At 44.0% G+C, this 23,419-nt stretch overlaps 1 protein-coding gene across 1 annotated transcript in view; it reads right to left on the minus strand.

Annotated features, from left to right (window-relative positions):
- LOC146201965 (uncharacterized) overlaps window positions 1-23,419 on the minus strand; it is a 38,727-nt gene that overhangs the window by 12,291 nt on the left and 3,017 nt on the right. Inside the window, exon 2 of the mRNA XM_084583764.1 lies at window positions 14,678-15,122. Within this exon, the coding sequence (XP_084439890.1) occupies window positions 14,678-15,122 (445 nt within the window). The remainder of the gene's footprint in view (window positions 1-14,677; window positions 15,123-23,419) is intronic.

The raw sequence follows: 23,419 nt of genomic DNA on the forward strand, positions 1-23,419 counted from the left end.
ATGTCCTTCTTTAGCGTCCGCTGCAATGTCTCCCAGAATAACACAGCATCACAGCACTGAATAATGCACACGCCAATAGCCTCTGGCGTGCTACACAGGCGGGAAATTATCGGCCATGGCACAAACATCCGCTTGGCGTGAAGCCATGCCTTAACAGAGAGCGTCGATGGGGGAAGGTTAAAGGAGAACGTTTTTTGCAGCAGACTGAATGAACATGCGTTTAACGCGCTTTGAAACGTTGGTTTCAAGAAACTCCTTATAAGGTTGCCGATGCAAAGATGGGGAACAAAGACTCAGTAAGGACCTGGGTAATCTGCCTTCTGGATAGGCTGCACAGGTAATGTAAAGGAAAGCGCGCAGTGAGGAAAATGAAGGTGTCCGTAACATCCTTAAGGAATCCCCATAGAGTCCCTTCATGCACTTGTTCAGTCGGTGCGCATATATGTAAGGTAAGTGAGATGGTTTGCCAGTTTGAAAAAGAAAAAAACGCGAACCTAACTGACCAACGAACAAGTGAACAAGACCTAATCCGGCAAAATTTATTGTAAAAAAAAACAGGTTATCACGACGCGAGGGTTTCCACTGAGAGGATCATGCGAAAGTCGCGGATATTCTGTGTATTGCTTGCACCTTTTTTTTGTAGAACTCACAAACTTGCTTGACGTAAGCAAGCTTTGGAAGCAAGAATCTTTTACAAATTTGCGCGCGAGCAAATACCGAAAGTTTCCGACCCACCCATGCCCGAGTTTGTCGCCTAATAGCTACGATTTCTGAATCACATTAGGCTCAACTGTTGCGAACATAATGCAGATGAACCCAGTGTAGGGGACAAAAATTCCAGCTGACGCCCATAAAAGATTTGACCTTGTACCCCACTGACCCAAACAAAATTATTTGGATTTGTCTAAATTAAGATCCGCACCTAATACCACGCACAACAGTTCAGTTAAATGCAAAGCGTAGAGTACACTCTTTTTGCCAGAACATAAAAAGGGTGACGTCATCAGCATAGGCCGAAATTACTGATTTCACATTGAACCATGGAAAAACCTCTAATAGCAGCGCTGTTAATAATGCAGAGACAAAAGGGTTCAAGATATAGGGCAAAGAACAAAGACTACCACGGGCACCTTTGGACAACAGATTATTCCAGTAGAATAGGATTCATAAGCTCCTGGTTAACAATCATCCTTGTATAGGACTCCTTGTAGCACTGCCTTATGGCCTATAGCGCAAAATATCACCACTATTTGCGCTTGCTGCCAGATCGCGAACAAGACATCGTCCTTTCGCAAGGTCGATCTTTCTTAGATCTACCTGTTCAGTCTCACCTGATACTGTCTCCAATGCCGAACGTGCAATATGGATATGGGTTTGTATGGCCTCTAATGCCACAGCCCTGGTGAATTCATATACAGTTTGTGGCTATCAGTTGCATACAGCTATAAAGAACCTTACCGAAAATTTTATAATCTACATTGCAGAGGGAAATTGGACGACGCCCTTCAACAATTTTGAAGTCATTAGTGCCTTTCCATTTTGGTATGTATAAAGTATGCCCCGAAAAAGAAGTGGGAGGCAGAAAACCAGCATCATAGGATGCTTGTAAAACTTCCAGCAAAACAGGGGCAATGCAAGGCGAAAATGGCTTATAAACATCACCAGTAATACCATCCGACAAAGGGGATTTCTGACACCACAATTCGGAAATAGCAGATTTATATTCGTCCAAAGTGATACGTACCCCTACTACAGAACGCTCCTCATTGTCAAGTTTAGGAAAAGTTGAGAAGGCCACGTTGGGCTCGTGAGAAAACGCTCGCAATTCTCCTTGCCTAGCCTGAGGGTAATAGTAGCGATGACAACTACAAAGCAGACAGTGACAATGATGGTGATGATGGTATAAATGACAATGACGGTGCATGTAATTGATAATAATGATAGTAGCAACAGCGTTGATAGCAGAGATGGCAATAACGATGCAGTAAGTGAAAACAGTCCTTTAAATTGGATTTCGCTATTTCTGCACTTATGTGAACTTATGCGCCATCCTATAATCGTTTTACCACTGATACAGGGCGATAATTGTAGGATTTTGTTTTTTTCCTCATTTGTGAACTGCAATCACCTTTGTAATTTCTCATTGAGTGGACATGGCACTATAGTCGAAGGATTGATGGATTATGCCTTAGCAAAAATGAGAATAACCAACAGTAGTACTTTAGATTCATTTAACGTTTTTTAAGTTTATTCAGTAATGGGCTTCTAGGTCTTCACTTAGCCGGTATCGGCTAGGAAGCACAGTAGACGCTAAAAATAAGGCGGTATTCGAGGAAAGAAGGCGTTGCATTTCACTGCCCATACCCTCCTATATCATCCATTCCCGATCAACGGTACCAAGATCAAAGGATGCCGACCGTCGAGTTCAAAGCCACGGTGGCAGAAAGAATAGTGCTTCGTAGGCGCGTCCGCACTGCGGTGAGATACCAGCCGTTCCTGTGAACCGCTAGTTGCAGCACGTTGCTTACCGGGCTATACTTTCCACTGATTTTGCTGACTTTCGTAGGAAGAAACGGAACAAGCGCTGAATCACACTACCTGTGTCAATATTAAAATACTGCAACATTGAAACACGCCTCGATTAGTTAGTTAAACGTCTAATTACAAGCAAGTAGAAGCCGCTTCTTACTGTCCGAAAATCATTTAATTTCTTAACACAGTGACATACATCGACTGCTCCAACAGTGATGCAGACGGCACCGTTGGCGACTCCAGTGGCAGGTTGTCTTGTCTCACACAGAACCTTTTAGTAACTTTGTGTCGCCAAGATGAATTCTCTGGTTGCGTAAACAGCAACTTAGCTGACAGGGTACGGGGCTGGGCAGGGCCGACTTACGCATTCCCTTCAACTCCAACTGCAGGTAGTATCTTGATGCGCTGTCTTGAATATTTTGCGCATTTGGCTACAGTAAGAAGAGCATAATTATGCGGTCACTGGGAAGAAATGCCTTTTACGTTGCGGCAGGAGCGGCTACGCGCCCTGATAGGATTAGGTACCGTTCTTCAGCGTTCCCGAAGACGCCTCGCGGCGCTTTCGGATCGCCTTTACCACCGAGGTTTAGGCCGTCCGGGAGGCGGGTGAGATGCCGAAATGCGAGAGCCACTTCGCGTCGAGCGACAAAACTAGGTGCTCGCCACGATGAATGAATGAATGAATGAATGAATGAAGCGGTTCCCCGCGATAAGGCTTGCGGATCGCATGTCAAGGAGCGTAAGAGCAGATCGCCATGTAGGTAGATGCGTAGCGCATGAAACGGGAGTATTCCGATGCGAGCGACATTTAGTGGAAAATCGCTTCATTCTGGCGAACAGCTAGTTTTTGGCGCGCTTCGCAAAGCGGCGCAGCAAACTGGCTTTTAGATAACAACCTTGGACGGCCGCGCCGGAGCGAATGACCGGGCATGGAAAATACAGGAGGCTATTCCGACTTAACAAAAAAGGCACTGTCTGTAGACGGCGCTGTTGCAGGGGATCGAAGTGATAGGGATCACATCTAAAATAGCGGGCCGTTCAGAAAATCGCCTTTTCGTAAGCGAATCAAGGCATCCGATCCAATAAAGGGGCAAGAAAAAGAGAACAAAACAGAGGGAAAATATGGTAAAATACTTGCGCGAATATTTATAGAAACTGAAGGCGACGGCAGACTTGCATAAAGCAGTTGATTTTAAAACGCCTACATGAAATCCTTAGCGCACAGTTCGTAGCGCAGACAGCTGAAAACGTGTATGCGGCCGCGTTTGTGAGCACACTTGCCACATGTTATGGAGTGCCCACAATTAGACGATTTAAGAGCGCTACTCCAGGGTCATCCTACCGCTATCGGTAAGAAACAGTTCAGTCTCTGGATTTACTCGCGCCTTTGCCGACGTACTGATGCTTTGCAACAAGCATTTAATGAGTGAAACACATTTTTACAGGTCCCCAACTTTTTTGCCAGTCAAAACATTTAAGGTATTTTTGTTTTCTAAGGCTATATTTCAGAAACAAAACATTTGTTTTTTACTAGGGGGCACCACCGATGTTATTTTTTAGTACTTATCGCTGTTCGTATTACGATAAAAGATATTATTCCGCATGCCTTCTTCTTACGATGCGATTAAGGCTGCCTCTCTTCTTGCCACTACTGATTTTGTAAATCGGGCTTTTTATTTTTTGTTGCTCGCTCTTCATAATTTTTCGTCGGCTGTATTTACAGATAACTTGCCTTAAGAATCGAAGTTGTATTTAGTGCTGTGGTTGCGTAATATTGCAGAATATGGCACATTTTGATTTAGCTGCACACGGTTAAACACAGTCTTTGATGGGCGGCATGGTTGTCGACAAAACGCATCTCAGACTAGAGACACCTCTTTGAAAGAGCTAATTATCTTCGATTACTGCACTGTTATCGTGGCTTTCGCTTCTAGACTGAAAGTAATTACCCCGGTAATTACTTGAAAAAAGGCGTCTCTCGTGTCTAACGACCATGTCTTTTCAATGTAACCCCTTGAATCCAAACGACCACACATGTGGCCACAAAGTACGACCACATTACTCATCACACAGGTAAAAAGTAGCTATGAACAACATTCTGATTCTGCAGCCTCGTTCCGCTCTGGCTTGGCAGGAATATTTTAAAGTTATATGACCGCTTCACTTGTTTTTTATCATCAGTAATTTGGTCATAACTTTTGGTTAGAAAAATATGGCTGTTGGGACACAAGGAGTTTGCGAGGAGTTAGTAACAGCAGTGCCATTTTCTCAGCGATTTCGCCCGGAAGAGGCGCTAAAGTGTTCAGTAACTAGCAGTTTCGTACGTTCGTCGAGGAATGAAGGAATTGTTCAGCCATCAAGAATGATGCCGCAAGGAAATGAGCAACACTAACAATTCAATGCTTATGCGGTTATTATTATATATATATATATATTTCAAGCAATTCCTGAGCTTTTGGCCTGCCTGCTCATGTCTTACCGCAACGCTGTTCAGCCAAGCTTTCGCAAAATAGTAAATATATAATGCATAATGCGGCCTCGTCAAGCTGTCTTTAACAGCTTTCCCTGCAGGCCTCCTGCATCTTGTGTGTTCTACTTGATGGAAAATAAAATAAACATTATTATTATTACACTTCAACGAGTCGCTCAAATGCCATTGCAGCCATTTGCTGCAGGTTGGTGGCTATTAAAGTACGTGTGAACACATGTTTTTTGTCCCCATGAGCAGTTGCGTGCGTCTGTTCCGTATCCATGGCTACTTCACTTTGGTAAGGAGTATACTGCATAATTTATACGTTGGTGATGACACTCGCAAAATGGAATGGCCAACAAAAATAAACAAATCGTGCTTCGCCAAGTCAAGATCATGAGCGATCTGCCCCCGTAAAACAGATTTCTTTCCTCCAAGTACCTCATCCGGCATTTGCCTCAACTGCTAACTCTGAAACTGCCTGGCGAAGCGCACACGCTGCATGTCGTAAAGGCGCCTTGTATGCCGAGTAGATGAGCAGGTCACCGCGCAGCCGGCGCGAAGCACAATACCGCAAGCGCTGCCGGTATAAGCGCGAGAAACACATGCCTTTAGCAAGGGCTCTGCGACGACCGTGTATGAGAATGCCTGTGGCGTAAAGCCTCAATCATTCAGGAGCCGTTCGAGGCGGTGCTGTTGCGATAAAGCTTACAGAGATGCCGAAATGCAGTGCTTCGTACTCTTCTGTTCAGTGCTGATGCCAGCTAGCAAGCTAGGGAAGGCCTGACGAATCGAACAATTTCGTGAGGTCTAGCCCACCCTGTCTGCCTCTAGCGTGTCGTGATAGTACGAAGGTGGTGCATCTTGTTTGTAGTCCTCGCTATTGCAAACGTGCTTCGCTCTGCTCGGAAACGGGCTATATATCCTTTTTTTTTTAATATAGGTGACTGATGGCATGTTAGCAGTGTGCGAAAAGCCTGAGGAGCATCACGGCCCTGGAATTCGCATTGCATATTCTTCTCATTGCCAGTACAGCTTAATGATTTCCTGCAGACCCGAGCTTTGGCACGTGAAAAAAAAAAATTGTATCAAAATGAAACAGATATTTCACATTATAAATCTAAGTTTGCAAAAAAAAAAAAAAAAAAAAGTGGCCGAAAGACCATATACGCATTTTAGTAGTGGTGACTGTTCTGGCTGCTGGATCACTCCATGCCAAACGCACAAGAGTTCGCACTCGACCTTCTTGGATTTCTTTGAAAAATTCGAGCCTTTTATGAACTGTCGAAAGCAATTTCTCTTTTTACCTTCTCAGAAAAAGAAAGTTCCTGTCATGGTGGCAGTTCTTCGAACGTTCCCGACTTCTGGAAAACTAGGCGTTTGTAAAAGAAATTAAACCTATGTTTCATTTTTGCGTTTGACTTTTATTTTATGTACAATGATACTGTTGTAATTTTGATCATGCATCAAGAAGTTGCCAGTGCATTTTTTTTTGCGTTTTTCTACTTCGCTCTTTCAATTCAAGAAACATTAGTTTTTCATAAAACAACAAAAAATTTATGAGTAATATGAAACTTGTAATCCCCACGCCATAGCATGCATCACTTATAAATACTGTTTATATCAATTCTGAACTGAATAACGTGGAGGAAAAAGGGCCAAACTTACAAAAGATTGCGTTCCGCTGTGTGTTCGGGTGAAAATATGTTGAGCTGCTCACTGTAAAAATGCAAATTACAGTTGAGTTCATAGCCCATTTCATTGTAATTTCACTCATCAATTTTTGCCGAGACCTTTCTTCCTTTAGCTGTGAAAAAAACGTTTGAAGCTGAGTGCCATAACACCTGTCACCACTTGTACCACTTTGTCATTTATAACTTGTCATGGTTGCCCCGTACTGTTACTTCACTGATGAACGCCACTTTGGCGTTGCCCAAACTGCTTTCTTTTCATGCACTCACTTGATCAGGTGCTGCTCACCTGCCTTGAAAGAAGACTGCATGATTTCTTTTCGCGTGCTGAGCTGTGTTTAGAAGAGCTGTGATATGCTGGGATTGGTGCTATTGACTCCAGGAGGCATCCACAACAGCGAATAAGATCGCCTCGGGAGTCTCACCAACGCGTCTCTCTTTCTCTTAATTGTTTCCACCAATCTCCTCGGCCTAAGCTGGTTGACTTCGCAGTTCCTCTACGTCCTGTGTATACTTCCGCAAAACGCAACATTTCGAAAGAGACAGAATCATCCCGTTATAAAGTATCACCCTATCTCCCTGTATGAAGCCTGCCGGCAGCTACTTCTGCAATTGCTGCTAATTTGTGGCAATTGTCGTTATCCGCTGATAGCGGCGTGACGAGCTTCCATTTGGTTAAATCACATTGGCTGAGTGAACATGGTTTAGGGAAACGAAGCCATTTACGTATTGATCCCACCATGAAGCTGCTCAGACTGCCTAGAACACAACACTGCTGCGGAGGCAACGTTTAAACCTGAGTACGTGAAATCATTGGCGATATCATCCGAAAGTGATAGAAATTCATTTTGCCTCCAATGGTACCACTTCTCAGTATAAGAGTAAAAAGATCATCCTTAACCTTCGCTACAACGAAAAATGATTTTTTTTTTTTTATATAAGCTGAGTGGACATTTTTCCCAAGATCACATGGCAGGAGCGCTTATGATGGCGTTGCCGGCACGGTAAAGTGTCTAGCATCATTTTCATAACTTCGGAGGCCTTACAAAAGACATATCACGACACAATGCTAGTTTATCACGCTGGTAGGTACTGCTACAAAGGGTACTGAGGCCGTCTTGGTTCCAAAATGAGCAGCTCGGGAATAAACGGCCAAACTTCCTGACATATTTGAAACCGCGGTTCCGCTGAAAGACACACAGGCATTACACTCTCTTAAGCCCTCATATTGTTCTCGCAAGAGTTACACCTTTCTCAGAAACAGAGAAGTTCGTGGTACTGAAGCAGGAATTCCACCGCACCTGCCTTCAGCTACGCGAAAGCACTAGCACAGTCGCGGTCTATTCTGCAGTTGAACAACTAGTAAGGTTACGGCACGAAGTAATGACGTCAGAAAATATGGCTACAAAACTCTGAATCTAGACATTGATGTTGTATCGCCTCACATTAATTTTCGCCTTATATCCTCCATATTTACCACGGAAAACTAACCCGCGGCTGAAGCTGATCAAGTGGTAATTTTTTGTTACCACCTTCGCTAGACCACTAGAGCACAACTTAACACGCCATATGTATCCATGGTCACCCTATATTTGCGGCAGGGACTGTTGACGCCAGAGAAGTCGGGGGCCCTGCGAAATGCGTCGTATCGTATTCGACAGAGGGCTTAGCGGATACAGTAAGAAGCAGAGGGACGTGGTGGGGAGACTCCGCCTACGAAGATTACATTCGCTGTGGTATATGCGAACTCAAGCCACTTAATTCAACCCCTGTATGTCACTGCTCCCCTAAATGCAACACGCGAGAAGAGATGATGCCGGTTTCGATCGAAGTGGATGAGCAACGCCTCAGCACATGAGTGGACGGAAGAAAGCCAGTTTTAGCTGCTCCGAGGCTGTGTTCTACAGCGAAGTAGTAACAGTGCGGTCCAACCAACGCTGGTGTGCGGGGCTCAACCTCTTTTTCCCTTGTGAAACAGAAGGACCTCGATTAAAAGTTCTGAGCGAAATTACAAAAGCTATAAGCTCATTTTAATTGGGGCTATTTTAATGAGCACCTCAGTATGGTATTTTTGTTAGAAAACGCAGGCCGACATTTTTTATTTATTTGTAACTATAGCATTTTTTCTCGACCTTGTTCAGTTTTATTCAGTTAAACTTTAGTATAACTTTTTTTCTAACTACAGCATGTTAAGGAAAGCTGATAAAAAGTTTCACATCGCTCATGAATTTCGTTTAGAGTTTTGAAAAATGCTAGGATCCGATGCGTCTACAGCTGAAAGAACAAACTAAAAGAAACACAAAAATGCAGTAATGACAAGTTTTTAATGCATGATAACATTCAGCTAATGAAAAGCATTCTAAGCGTAAAAGCAAAACATTTTTTTTTTATTTTATTACAGACATAGACTAGACTGGAAAAATAAAAGGGCTGTCATATAACGGGAAAATTTACCCTGACACATATTGAGGGGAATTGCTGTTCAGAGCTCAATAGAAAGGCTCAATTTTGGGGACGAAAGTACAGAGAATCTAGGGCAACCTCGGTGCGATTGGCTTGAAAGAATCGCATTGTTATGCTAGCAGCCAGTGAGGCCACTTATTTCTACTGCAAAGTAGAAGACAGAAGATCTGGATCGTTTGGTGACAACGGAACAATAAGGACGTTGTGTATGCGCGGTTGACACTGCGCAGTGGTGCGAAGCTTGTGCATGGCGCAGGAGCACGAGGATCTTCAAAGGTGTTTGGTAGCTAAAATGACACGCTACTTGACTATCTAAACCCGTACACTGGGTGAACAAAAAATCCAAAGAACCCTGAAATCAAAAAATACGCTAACACGCCTGTCCCGAACGTTTCTTTCGTCCGAGATGCATGGTTAATCTCATCCTCTTTGACTGACGTCACTTTTGCCTTCTGCAATGCAAGACTGCTTTTGTGAGGCAGAGCACATCTAAACAAAATAGCGCTCTGAGCAATATATTCTCCTAAGGCTGTTCACTGAGACTATACTCCAACCTTCTTGCGTACGTGTCTCTGAAAATGCTGACCTTCGTGGTTCCTCTGTCCCCTGTTTTTAAATAAAAGCGTCATCAAAACAAAGACTGAGCATATATTCTATAAGTGGTTCTCTAAATCATTATTTGCAATTTGGTTGGCGTTACTAACCCCACATTTGAAAACCGCAATGATGACATATGTAGTATTTCCAATAAGAGAGTAATTGCTCTTTATCGCCCACACAAAAGCTGTCATACAGCTACAAAAGAAAACTGTACAACTTTGGCACAAACTTTGTGGTTTAAGAAATACTTGCGCTGGTCAGGGCTGTTCTTCAACTAAGAAGTTTCTGAGAAGGCTGCATAGCCTTCCTTTGTAGCCGCATGGCTACGCTGAGCAAGATGGTGAAGTGTAATGACTCTTTTATTACTAGTCGACTCCCCGTTGGAGGATTTCTTAAAGAGCATTGCACCATATAGTATTACGAACCCTCGGTCGTTCTATCACATGAGGCGACTGGCAATGATAAAATTGTTATAAAATACTACCTTGTGCTCCCACCGACTTCCGCTAGAACATGGCATAGATGTGACCGGTCATTTTACTCCCTGAAACTTGTGTGACGCCCAGAATCAAAACAGCAGGGCATTTATAAAGAACTTAATTACAAAAAAAAAAAACCGAGAAGAAAACATGAAACCCACTGTTTTAATAAACGCGAAAGTAAAGCGGGTTTAGTCTATCACTTGTAATAAGTTTGAATGCAATATTAAAAAGAAGCTGCTCGCATTCCGAAAAACAGTGGTTAGTGCCCAGGTCTTACGCTGACTAACGTAGTGAAGAAATTGGCGCAGTAACTTAAAGCACCGCCATGACCTACACCTGATGCTTCAATTGCCGTAATATTCAAGCTGGACAGCAGCAAATCTGCTACTCAAAACCCTAATTAGCGCATATTCATGGAGAAGCTACAACATTGAAACTCTTTGCATATCACTGTTCCCTTTCTCCCCTTGATGTTGCTAATCTCGTGGCGGTGGTATAACTCTCGGAAAGTATTTTTGACCTCGTAGATATTGAGCATGCATGCGTTCCTAGTATTAGCAACAACGGACTGAGTAAAACTCTAATCAAAGTATTTTAATCGTCTTCAAAAGTGCTCGTTTTGTGCTTTTTTGGTTTGGTTTGTGGGGTTTATCGTCCCAAAGCGACTCAGGCTATGAGAGACGCCGTAGTGGAGGACTCCGGGAATTTCGACCACCTGGGGTTCTTTAACGTGCACTGACATCGCACAGCACACGGGCGATGAATTTTATTTCATAACCTGCGACTCCCCAAAGAAAAAAATTACCGACGATTACGTTACTTCCTAATGCGAAATTTGAGCGCAGCAAATAAGCTGTTTCACCTTTTCGATAGACTGAGGCAAAGAAATCGAGCAACACATGTATGCGCTATCACAGAATTTTTTAGAGCGCGCGAAGAAAGGAATTAAGTTCGAGCCGGCGCTTTGACAACCGGAGACTCGCAGGAAGAGGGGGGAGGGAGGCGGCGTGTACACCCAGCGGCAAACGATGGGGGCAGAAGCGCGCGCAGCAAGCGGAAAACGCGATAAAGGGAGGAGGGAAGAGATAGCAGCGACTGACTGATGCTGCTGACGCCGATAGTGAGTCAACCCCAGCTGCGGAGTTGGTTTCAGTGACAACGCCGCCGATGCCGACGCAAACAATATGATACCCTGACTTCCGCAGCGCCAAGAACCAGGTCTAGCCGTGGGAAGGTGGTCACGTATTCGTCGACGTGCCGGGGCCTACGTGAAATAACCGGCGCGTCGGCAACTGAAGAGCACCCTATCCGCCACACAGGAACAGGGGGGGGGGGGGGGGAACCCTCCCCTCCTCTTTCTGCATGGCGGCGACGGTGTTCTATGCAGTCACGTTATCTTGACTCTCTAGCGGCGTCAGCGGCATCCAGCGGTATCAGTCGGTCGCTGCTAGCGCTGGGGGGATGAAAGGGGGGCGGAGCTGGTTACGAGGCCGACGACGACGCCGACGCGAAACCCAGGAACGGACGCCAAAGAGCTGCGCTCTAAAAAAAAAAGTTGTAAATGTTGATCTTACAGTACATATTTTTGCGAAAAACACAGCGTAAATTACTCAATGCGAGGGATGTTTTTATTTTCACCAATGAAGGCCCAACAATGTTACCAAACACGCTTTTTGTGCACCAAGTTTGGACAAAATTAGAAAAAAATGAAATTCATTTTGTAAATTGGCAAGAATATCTTAATGCTCTGTAAGATCAATTGAAATGCAATATAAACGTTTCTGGAATGCGCTTGCTTCATGTTTTAAGTCCTTCGCAAGCGAAATTCCCAAGCCCTGCAATATGCGTAAGCAAGGCCGCTTCAGAGGTAATTTATCTACTACAGAAACAAGATTATGCAACGTGTTTTAATGCGAATAAATATTCATATAGTGCGAAATATCTGAAGACATTTATAGAAGATATCAAAAACATGGTTGTGGTTCAATCATCATCCAATGTTCCGGTGGTGGTGTGCTTTTATTTGTTTTCTTCATATTTCCAAATACTCGAATATGGAAAGTGTTTCGGTGTTGCAAACTATTTAGTAAAAAAGTTGGTTCAGAATGTCGCGTTGAGGGTCTGGGGTGGTACTTTTGTTAGCCTTTCAGATAAACCTCCACGTTTGCGAAACTTTAGAAGATAATATTGTAGTGATCGAAAATACCTGAGTACATTCTGCTGCTGTCATACGTTTGACGAATTAATATTCAAGCCTCTCGTCGTAATATATAGTAACTTGTTGGCAGCTACAATTGACTACAACAACAGTGTGCGTACGTGGCCAATCCGCATCTCAATAAATAATTATTTGTGGCACTAAAACATATTGCTGAACAAAAATAATATCATATTCATTATTGTTAGCAATCAGGTCATGCAGTACAATAATATGATTGAATCTAATAGGTCGACCAGCCATCAATTGGAGCAATTTTCTGCAATCTGCCAATCAAAACATGTCGTGCAACACGTGTACCATGCCGTTGCTAGAAAGACTTCGGCGTTCATATTTGTCCAGCATGATGCCCTTATTATTTTTGGACAAATAGCTCAGGATGGCTTCCGGGAATAAACCATTCAGGATTCACGAAGTGGGACCCACGAGGCAGCTGATCAGAATGCTCTCCGCATAAAATCATTTGGAGTCACGAGGTAACATGACATTGTATCGAAATTACGCACGGTTAACTACGTTATTGCACAATTTCTTAGACTGCCCCAGAGTCCAGTTGCCATAGGTTTTTCGTGGACTGTCACGACCTTAGACGTGGAGGCCGGCAAGGCATCACGTCGTCGATATTGGTTGGTCGCGTTTGAATAAGCTGAGAGGAAAACCAGATGATCCGGCACTGCGAAAACCTACGCGAAATACCTGTATTCAAAAAACGCTTTTTTACACTGTCTTTCAGTTCCTCGGAGAAAGAGGAACATTTTAGATGAAGGGAGGGTACAGGGTTATTTTTAACCATTTTCCTGACCACATAGCACATAAGACATCAAGGAATGTGACGCCAATTTACCTGGCTTACAGGGTACAGTAATGTATCTCGCAAGCTTTAAATGTCGCATGACCGTAATTCTGTTCAATGTCTGCCGTGCTACGAGCCTTATGTAGGAGAAACAAATTTAGAATATTGATTTGCTTGGGCTTGTTTCATCGTGGATCTGAACAGTACCGTACAATACCGTCGATCCTGGCGCAGAAACAAAACATTGCCACAATACGATGGAGAAAACATTTAAACGTCTAAGAGACTTCAAGGCCGTGTTAAAAGCAAGCTGACCGGAGATCGTGGAACAGGAACGGCTCATATTCGTGTTTTTGGAAATCGTACTACTCTCCTGCTTACCCACACAGCGGTGTGCTTTGCTTCGTAGTGTAAAAGGAGCGATTTTGCGCATTTCAGTGGCTTTTGGCGGGAACCGCAATTAAGGCTGACGTAACGTCAAATTCTGGGAGACACAAAACCGTTCAGCAATAAAAAAAAAAAAATTCCGCGCCTCAAAGTTCTCGACAAACATATGTCCCGTGGAAGTTATCTCAAGAGCGTGTGCGGTGCTTTGCAAAACCAAAGAAAGAAGGCATCCACCCATAACGACCTCGTTTCACGAATTATGCGCGCGCGGAAGAGGAGCCAGATTAGCTCCGCAAGAAGCTCTCACCGGTACATGTATAGCTCCTGTGAAATTTCATCTTACCAAGCCCCCTTCTTGGCACATCGCTATTGTATTTAAACAAAACTTATTGGATCTGCAAATTTCAGTCGATACATTTTGCAGTAAATTTGAGCCGCAATATTTGCGAGGAAATATCCACTGTTTTGAAACGGATGCTTTTCCAAATGGAAGGTATACGCACGGGTTCATTTGACTTTGGAAATTAGCCAAATTGCTTACCATTTGCTGCCATGAGGCAGTCAAAGAGGCTCTGAGTTTAGCACCGCGCCCATCTTCGGCCAATTTCAGAAGCTATTTCTCTCGGCCTTGGTAAGCCGCTGTGCCGTCCGCAACTATCAGGATCTCTCCTTCTAGGCGTTTCAGCAGAAAGAAGGGCCTCTGACAGCATAGATGGCGGCCGATCGTTGGGTACAGTCCTCGCCTGTATATTTTTTATAGCGTGTTGCCCATTCCCTACCCATGCCGCGCATCTCGGTCCAAACCAACAAATGCACGCTTAGCGTCCGCAGCACCACCTTCACAGTACAACTTTAAAATACTCCGAGTGTTTACAACGACAGCTACAAAACCACAACTTCAAGTTTAACGCCACTGGATTGCACCGAAAGGCCAATCCAGAGGCGTTTATGCAACTGCTGCCTTTTTCATTCGTTTTCCGCGATCTCTGCTTTCATTTTTTTTCCTTGATAACATAAACAGACCGATCTAGTCGTTCTTACGCCTTCCGTGGTAAGCGTCCACAAGTGTCGGTCCATCGATGGGGACTGCGCTGCGGTCGACGAAGACCACGTACTGCACGTTGCTGCCCTCGGCTATGGACAGGGGCTTAGGCGGCGAGCGGTACACCAGTGGCGGCGCCTGCCAGGGGAAAGGCTCGAGTGGCGCCTCCTGTGGCCCGGGACCGGGCTCCGGGTTCAGCGTGCGGATGATGTAGATGGGTCCCGGTCTCACGCGAGCCGCTCTTCCGGCTACGGTACCGCGGCCACCCCAGACCCGCTCAGGCAAGTAGTGCGACTGTAGCCGCTGATGTCGCGGCTCACGCTCGTAGTGGTAGGTGGATTCGCGCTCGGCGCCCGCCCCTTCGCTCCTCTCGTACGGCTTCTCGTCGTCCAGGTATGCGGCCAGCGCTGTGCTGGCGGCTAGGACAGCGATCACTGTGCGAAACTGCGGTAACGAAAAAGGGCAATAAAAGTGCGAATTGATTATTTATATCATGAATAAAAGCGCATGCAGCCGCCGAAGTAGTTATTTAAAAACAATATTCATATTTAAGCTAAAAATTACGTTTTTAGTTAACATAAAAGATGAACTTGTTGCTTTAAGTTCTCTATCAGATTGAGGAAAGCGCTCAGGATATGCTCGTCATTTACAAAGACAACGGAAGTAGAAATGAATAGTCTTTTGAAGAAGTTTGTAATATAACGATCGTGAAAGTGGTTAGTACTTTGTGCCTAACAGTTTGGAGAGAGAGACAAGCTAGGCACCCCTGAAAAAAAAAAACAAGATTGGTCAATACTAAATCAGGAATTAGCAATACATTAGATATAATGTTCGTATTCAAGATGACTATCTCATAAACGGCAGTTGCAGCCCCTTGCTACAGTAACGTTATCTCGCATTGAATGAAAACATTTGTGGTAGCAGCACAAATTAAGAACTGATTTTTGAAAGCGTTCGCCTGATATCGAAACAAATCGTAAATAGTCAGGTTTGACGTCCCGCAGTGAAGCACGGGCTATTACGGGCGCCGTACTGGAGAACTTCGAATTATTACAATTGAACTCACCAGGGACACTTCAACGTTCGCGGACATTGCACAGCACATGGGCGTTTGCGTTTTTCACTTCACTGATACGCGACCGCCTTGCACGGGATAGAACCCACGACCTTTGGATCAGCATCCGAACACGCCCGAGTCACTGGACTACCGCGACAGGCCTAAAATCGAAACATTTTGCAAAACCAGGGATCATATTCATTCCTTAGGCTCCTTTTCTCACTATTTACATTAGCTTCGATCCTCCATTCCCTTTATTATTTCACTCATTCTTCTTTTGCATCAACCTGCAAATTTTTCATCCACCCAACCAGCTTGCCAGGCAAAGTTTCGAAGCTTATCGCTACCGCATGTAAGTTTTCTTTTTCTTTTTCCCCTATGCTGTATTTCGTTTTCTTTTTTTTTTTCCCCTTCCACTGCTGCACAAAATGTTTATCTCTTCAGCCACTTCGGCTCTATTGGCACGTCTTCAGATCGCGTCGCTTGAGAGAATCAATGCTTGACTTTGTGAAGCTTCCGCCGGCAGGATGCTTTCCAGTGTGCCTATGTCAAAACTTTTCAGTATTATGGAATCCTCAATAAGGAATCATAAGCGCTATAATAAACGTAAGAGATCTCAATGTCATGGGCATAAAAGGAGCAGTCGTTTTATTCTGATCTAATTTTCTCCGCAGATGAAGGAGCCGTTTTACTTTGATCTATATTTTGTCTCTGTAGCAAGAAGGTTAAAGCCTGAGGCCAGTATAGTAATTTCTAACTGCTGTAAATCCCAGACACCGAGGATTTCGGCACCTGTTGCTTAATAAATCGCAGTGTGGAGTGTGAAGGTACGGATTGACGGTCCAAGTATAGGCATTATCCTTGCAGAATGAGCCAAGAATTTGCTTTGGATTTCAATGTAGTTTCACTATAGGCAGTTTATTTGCTAAAGCCAGTTTAATCAGTTTCGCATATGTCTGGACATTTACGGAGCGAAACGTTTTGCGCACAACTTCGCGCAACGCATAATGGACCAAATAATAGAGATTTGTTGCACCGAAAGAGTTTCTACAAAATGGCAAATTTTAGGAAGCCGAAAGTCAAAGTTCCCCGCTATTTTCTTTAGACGGCCATGGCACATAAAAGACACGTAGATGTGATCCAGCTTGTGTATTGTATTTTGTGTTTTGTGTGCGGTATCTAGCTGTTCCTTTTTGTTTATATTTTAAAAGGAACCGCTGAAACTGCTTACGAGCTAGGGTATACCTACGTGCAAACCCAAATCCTGCAGGGTCAGGAATATAGCAAAACCAAGATTTACTTTTGTTCCTTTTTAGACAAAGAACAGCTCAGTAACATCTGGCTGTTGTTGTAGCGAGGTGCATGGTAATTCAAACAGCTTGAGCCAAATCTTAGAAAAAGAAAGCGTTAAAATAAAACACAAAAAAGAAATGGAACCCTACTTACTTCTTGTAGCCATGTGGTGGCAACTGGATTATTTTTAAATACTCTGTAATTACTTAATCAACGGGAAATAATTATGCAAACTGTCTAACATTCATGTTGGCACCAAGAGCATTTCATTATCTATAGAAAACATTCAGAAACAACCATTTCACCTTTTTTACCCTAGGTACTAAGGAGCAGTAGTTTCTAAGCATCTGCAGCGGTGGCTGATCACGAGTTTTTAGGCCGCGTGACTGCTCAGATCAATGGCGTGGAATTTAATCCCGGCCGCGGCGACCGCTTTTCGATGGAGGCAAAGAGCTAGGCGTCCGTGTGCTGTGCGATGTCAGTGCACGTTACACCGGGTGGTCGAAACTCCGGGTGGTCGAAATTTCCGGAGCCCTCCACTACGGCGTCTCTCATAGCCTGAGTCGCTTTGGGACGGTAAAACTCACGTACAAAACAATATAAAGCATGCGCGAAGCATGAACCGACAACGGAAGCTATATTATCCTTATTAATCAGAAATGCTGAGGTTGTTACGGTCTACAGTTAAGATTAGCCTTTCGGATTTCGCCAGCAATTCATTAATCACAGGCGTAAAATTTAGCTTGTAAAACAACAAGTAATTCCATGAGTTTCGGTCGGCAGTAGCAAAACCAGGTAACCGTCTTCTTAACTGTTGTTCCCGATAGGACCTCCTGCATGGTGTGTTAGAAGCATTTGAAGGAAGTCATGAAATAGGAAAAACGTGGTTATGCCTTTAAGCTAACATAATGTGGCACTCTGTACCGTGCTTTATACGAATGAAGCGGGCACGCAAACGATATCGATGTGAGCTGCCGATGCCGCTATCAGGAACGGCCTGAAATTCCATCGGCGCATTCGACCTGAACCCGGAAAGTACACAAGACCGTGCATGGGCAGAAGGGATAAGCTGATCGTCGAAAGCTAATTGAAACGTCGGTGATCGTAGAGATGAAACGAAGTTCCAAGTAGTTGGCATCTGTTTCCTTTTTGTCTTTCAGCAAAAATGTGCAGCCGTCGATGCAGGTCGCGACTGAGCATGGAAAGTTACCTTCTTTAGGTGAAAATACGCCTGAGGGCGCTGCGATACGCTTCAGAAGGAGCATAGTCACGTGCTTGTTTTTTTTTTTTTTTTTTGTCAGGTTTCGCGCGCTCTCTAAGACTGAAAAAAAAAGAAAAAAAAAGAAGAGGATAATGCATGAGATACAAGTCTACGGTGCAACAAAAAGCAAATATAAAACAACTGAATCAGCTGGTGCAAGCCACTTTACAGCTTTATTCTTAACTGATAAATATTTATGCAGGATTACAAGTAATCACGGTTACTCTGAAAGGCGGCAAGAAATATGCCATTGGTCTCCAGAATTTGAGGTATGCCACATGTTTTAAAGCATTGGTTTAAGTTTCTTGGAACACAGGCATAAAGGACAAAGTAAATTCGAATCTTTTTCTTTTTTTTTTTTTTAAGTACTGCACAAGAGCCAAACACTCGTAGTCTACGTCTGGGAGACACGTGCTTCTGTTAACGTTCGAAGCCCAAAATATCGATCAGCTCCTCTTCAGAAACAATGCTAGGTGCACTGTGCGAAATACAGAAAGACAAGATATGGGGTACGGCATGAACTGACACAATGCAGTCTATGACGTTCCCTGTATCCTGTCCTTCTGTATTCCGCATTGCTCAGCCAATATGACAGTAGGAAAATTGGCCCCTACTAAACTTATGATTCCCAAATTTAGTGCACCAGGAAACGTGGACTCTTCACACGCTTTATTATCAAGCAATGTAATTACTGTTAGCGCCATTTTGAACGCGGTTACGTATATAATGCCTCTATGAATTAATAACCTTGGCTGCAGTGATCTAAAGTTCCTAGAACAAAATACTGGGTCTCTAATCCCCCAGAAATTTGCGTCATTACTGGGAAAACGTTCTTGAATGTAAAATTTTATCTTAATTTATAGCTACACGAAAAGAATATATCTGCACATTTTCTCTCGGCAGGCTTCTAATGTTTACCGTTACTTTAAAAACGTGCCCTCTTCGTTTTCTAAGACAGGATTACTTGTTGTCGGCGAAGAGAAAACCTTCACAAGCATGCCACGGATCGCACTCTTAGACCATTTTTATCAGTTCATAAAGGTATCCCGCAATATTCTATAACTTCTTCAAAATTATTCGCAGAAACGCAGCCCATTGTCTTTGTATAGCGGTTACAAGAACTCGTTGCTAGCCTAAAAGCACTTGCTGTTGGGCTAGTTTGTTTTGGTTAATAATTAAATAGTATTAAGGCGCAAAAAACAGACAAGACACATTGGTAGGTGAAATGACGAAGCGCCAACATAGAACTGGTTTTATTCCATGCATAAAACGTACTTATATAGCTTGTAACATGTGCAAGCAGGTCGCCTAAAGCTCAGGAACAACAAACAGTACAGGGTGCGCTCAAGGAATTTCTTTTCACTGTTGCACAGAAATTGATGTGTCGCTTACGCACAAGTTGTCTTTCTCTTGATAAAAATGTATCTATCAACTCCCTAGCATTGCTAGCTCTGGTTTTGCCCAGAATGCGCACATCAGTGAAGTATGGCTCATAATTTCGGGACTGGCACTTATTAATGTGCTTAGTTAGATGTGTGCATTCCTTGTTCTGCTCTACGTTTCTCTCACGATCCCTCGCTCACTCATTCAGGCACCTGCCTGTCTGACCTATGTAGGAATACTCGCAATACAAGGGGATCTCGTAGACAACTCTTTCACCTTATTTCACGAACGGTCTCATGTGCTTTGTTCCGCAGCCTCCTTCCTTGGTGTTCTCTTTATCGGTACGGGAGCAAAGTCGGTCCTGCGATTTAGGTGACCTATACCTGTGCATTTGACGACAAGCTATACAAGTACGTTTCATGCATGGAATAAAACCAGTTGGAAGTTGGCGCTTCATCCTGTCACCTACCTATGTGTCTTGTCTGTTTTTCGCGCCTCAAAGCTATTTAATTATGATCGATGCTAGCGCAGAAAAGTCTTCAAAACCAATTTTTGTCACGCATGGGAAGCATAGGCCATTATTATTCTCATCATCATGCGTTTAACAGTTTTTTACAATATCCCGGAGTTGCCTCACAATTAAAGGTGTCCCAGAATTCTGAACTTGAGCAAGGACAGCATAATCTCAGGCATTTGTGCGGAATTGAAAAAAAATGCTTAACCCTTTCGCCGCTCGCGAGAATAACTTGAAGGTATACCATTGAAGGGACGTGACACCCCAGCATTAATGGTGGAAGCCAACAGTCAACAAACCTAAGGAATGTCTAGAGAAATGAGTCTTTTTTCGTTTTTAAGTTTTTAGCTGCTCGGTCGTAAATCATTATTGCAAGCGTTTTATGGCTTTAACACCCGAGTGGATTTAGACAAGCAAGGCTCGTAGCTAGTTGGCTGTCATTTCTGGCTCCTGGCGAGCCTCAATCGCAGCGCGTTTTATGGTAGCCTGTGTCGGATTTCAAGCGAGTAGGGCGCGTCGAGTAGAAATTTTAGTTCAACCGACAGAGGATGGTACGGGTACTAAAGTCTATTTTGGCTCAAATTTCTCTAAAATGTTCGTTAGCCGAATAATATTCCTGATTATAGCCTAGAAGATAAAGCGCGTCGTATGAAAATCTCGAGGTTATTAGTTCGAACTCCACCGGCAGCATGTGGTTGTTCTTTCTTCTACTTTTTTAATCAGTAAATTAAAGGTCATAAAATGATTACCTTATTACTTTTTCATTGAGAATTATCAGAAATTAAAAAAAAAAAAACCTAAGAAGAAGCGTTCCGCTATGCTTTCCTTACTTTCTATGGTTGAATTGGCTTCAATGAAAAGTAGTTCACAAGAGCGCCTCAATTTTCCTGCCTTTGTCGGTTAAATATGATAACGAGGGCCTCGTCACCGGCAGTCATGATGCCATAGGTAGCGTAAAAGGGTTCTCTCACATCTTCCGTCCACCACCTTCGATCATATTCCACGCGACACTCGCGGTTAGTCATCACTGTCATACTACTAATGTCCGCCGTTAAGGACGAATGTTTAGCAGATGAACTCTTTTAAGGTTACGCTACATACGGAATGAATTCTCACAAGCGTAGAAGAATGAACAGCTCGCCGCCATAGCTCAGTTAGTAGAGCACCATGTGCGAAATGCGGAGGTCGTGAGCTCGCATTCCAACAGCAGCATGGGCTATTTTTCTCTTCTACTTTCTTATCATGTGTATCAACACGATAAAATGATTACACTTTCCATTTACTACTAGTAAACAGCGCAAGTTTAAGCAAAAAATGAAAGAAATTGCCCCTCTTTTGTAATATCTCCTCCCCACCCGGCGATAAGATGGCATCATCACTCCTTGAGTTTTGTTCATCACATATCGCCTTCCTCCATTCTATATATTACCGAATTTTCAAAGAATGCAGCTGCCACTAGATGACATTCGGCAGCTGAAGATGCGCCTCCACAGTAATGTGTGTGGGTTCGTAGCATTTGTCATTGTCACGCCGAATGCTCAAAGCAAACTACAAGGACGTTGCCCATACACTAAGACCCAGATGAGCAGACTTCAACTTGAGCATTAACGCACTTTCATCAGTATTTGCAGGTTCTGCAATCGCAATCGCCTTCTTCAAAAAGTGTTTGCCGCGTCCAATACCAAACCTTGTGCTTGGGATCAGCTGCGAGCGCATTGACTATTGAACCCCTGCGGCGGGTCTTAAAGGGGCAAGTAAAATAGTTAAGTGCAAATTATTGAACTGCTGCGAAAAATGCTCGTAGGATGAGTTTACGTTCGCTTATATGAAGTGTACATATCCGTGGCGGAGGTACAGCGATGCTGGGGGCCCAGCAGTGGTCATCATCATTCCGACAAGTTTTTCATTCAAGCCTGAATGTTCCAGAATGCGCGGCAAAAGCTGATGGAAGCGATCTATACGGCTTAATTTCATGATAAAATGAGTTGTGCAGAAGAATGGCTATCTGAAACAGCTGGCCTTATTTTTTCATGGAGCCTTGAACCTTCCGAACGAGAAGGTCGTTGCGTGCAACTGGGTGCGCCATTCTTTCGAGAACTTTTATTTTTGTACATTACCAGCCTTAAACCTGCAAGCAGCACTTCCATTCAGTGCCCGCCATTTTCTTTTTCTTCTGTTCAATCCCAACCACGCCGCGGTGGTTCAATGTGGGATCAATTCCCGACCGCGGCGGCAGCTTTTCGATGGAGGCGAAAACAAGGCGCCCGTCTGCTGTACCTTGTCATTGCACGTTAAAAAACTCCACGTGATGGATATTTCCGGAGTCCTCCACGGCGGCGTCTTTGATTAACTTAGTCGCTTTGGGACGTTGCACACTACAAACCGACAACCAACTCACGCCCTTAAGCGTAAGATTTTCTAAAAAAAAAAAAAAGTGCTCATCGCAAACATAAGAAAGAAAAATTGGATTTTTACTCTGCGACTCTGGAACCTTGCCAAACGCTCATGATTTTGTTTGTTTCCGCGGAACATACACAAAGTGAATACACAAAGTGAACGCCCCGCTTTGTCTCTGGGAATCGTGTTTCAGGAAACAAAGAGAACCGAGTGACCAAACATTTTCCTGCTGCATCTCACCAACGCGGGGAAGTACAATAAGAGTAACTTTCCAATTAAGTTCCAACGCGTTCGCACGGAAGCGGCACTCGAGCTTCTCACTCGAAAACGGCCACGCTGACCTTAATGACGCTTGTTTTGACTGGCCGTGAAGGAGACGGATCTGACCCGAGCCGTCATTTACGTTTCCATCCGTCTTCCGAGCGATCTATATTTTCTTCATCACGCACGGAGGCTCGAGCCTGGACTGACCCGGCTGTTATGGCAGGGCCATTTCATTTGGCTTTTATATCAGCCTTCCTTTTCTGCTCGACACATCACCTCGCCGATCTAAACGTGACATGCTGCCTTCATCTCGCGAGTCTACCGCTTTCCCTCTCTGTCTTTTCGCTCTTTCTCTTAGTTCTCTATTTCATCTCGGCTCCCTTGCCTGGACCCGCGAAAGGAAAACTGGGACTCGTATACACGGCGCCTGGAGAGCGGCGCCTCTCTCGGTGACATATACGCCAAGTGTGTTGTCCCGCAACTTTAGCGGCCCAGTTAAGTCAATTTGACGAAGGCTTCCCCTGAAGCGGCCCTCGGGCAGCCAGGAAACGAGACGTCGATTTAAGCGGAGA

Source organism: Amblyomma maculatum, chromosome 1 (genome assembly GCF_055883805.1).
Source record: "Amblyomma maculatum isolate TAMU_Amacu chromosome 1, ASM5588380v1, whole genome shotgun sequence".
In the NCBI taxonomy this organism is placed as follows: domain Eukaryota; kingdom Metazoa; phylum Arthropoda; class Arachnida; order Ixodida; family Ixodidae; genus Amblyomma; species Amblyomma maculatum.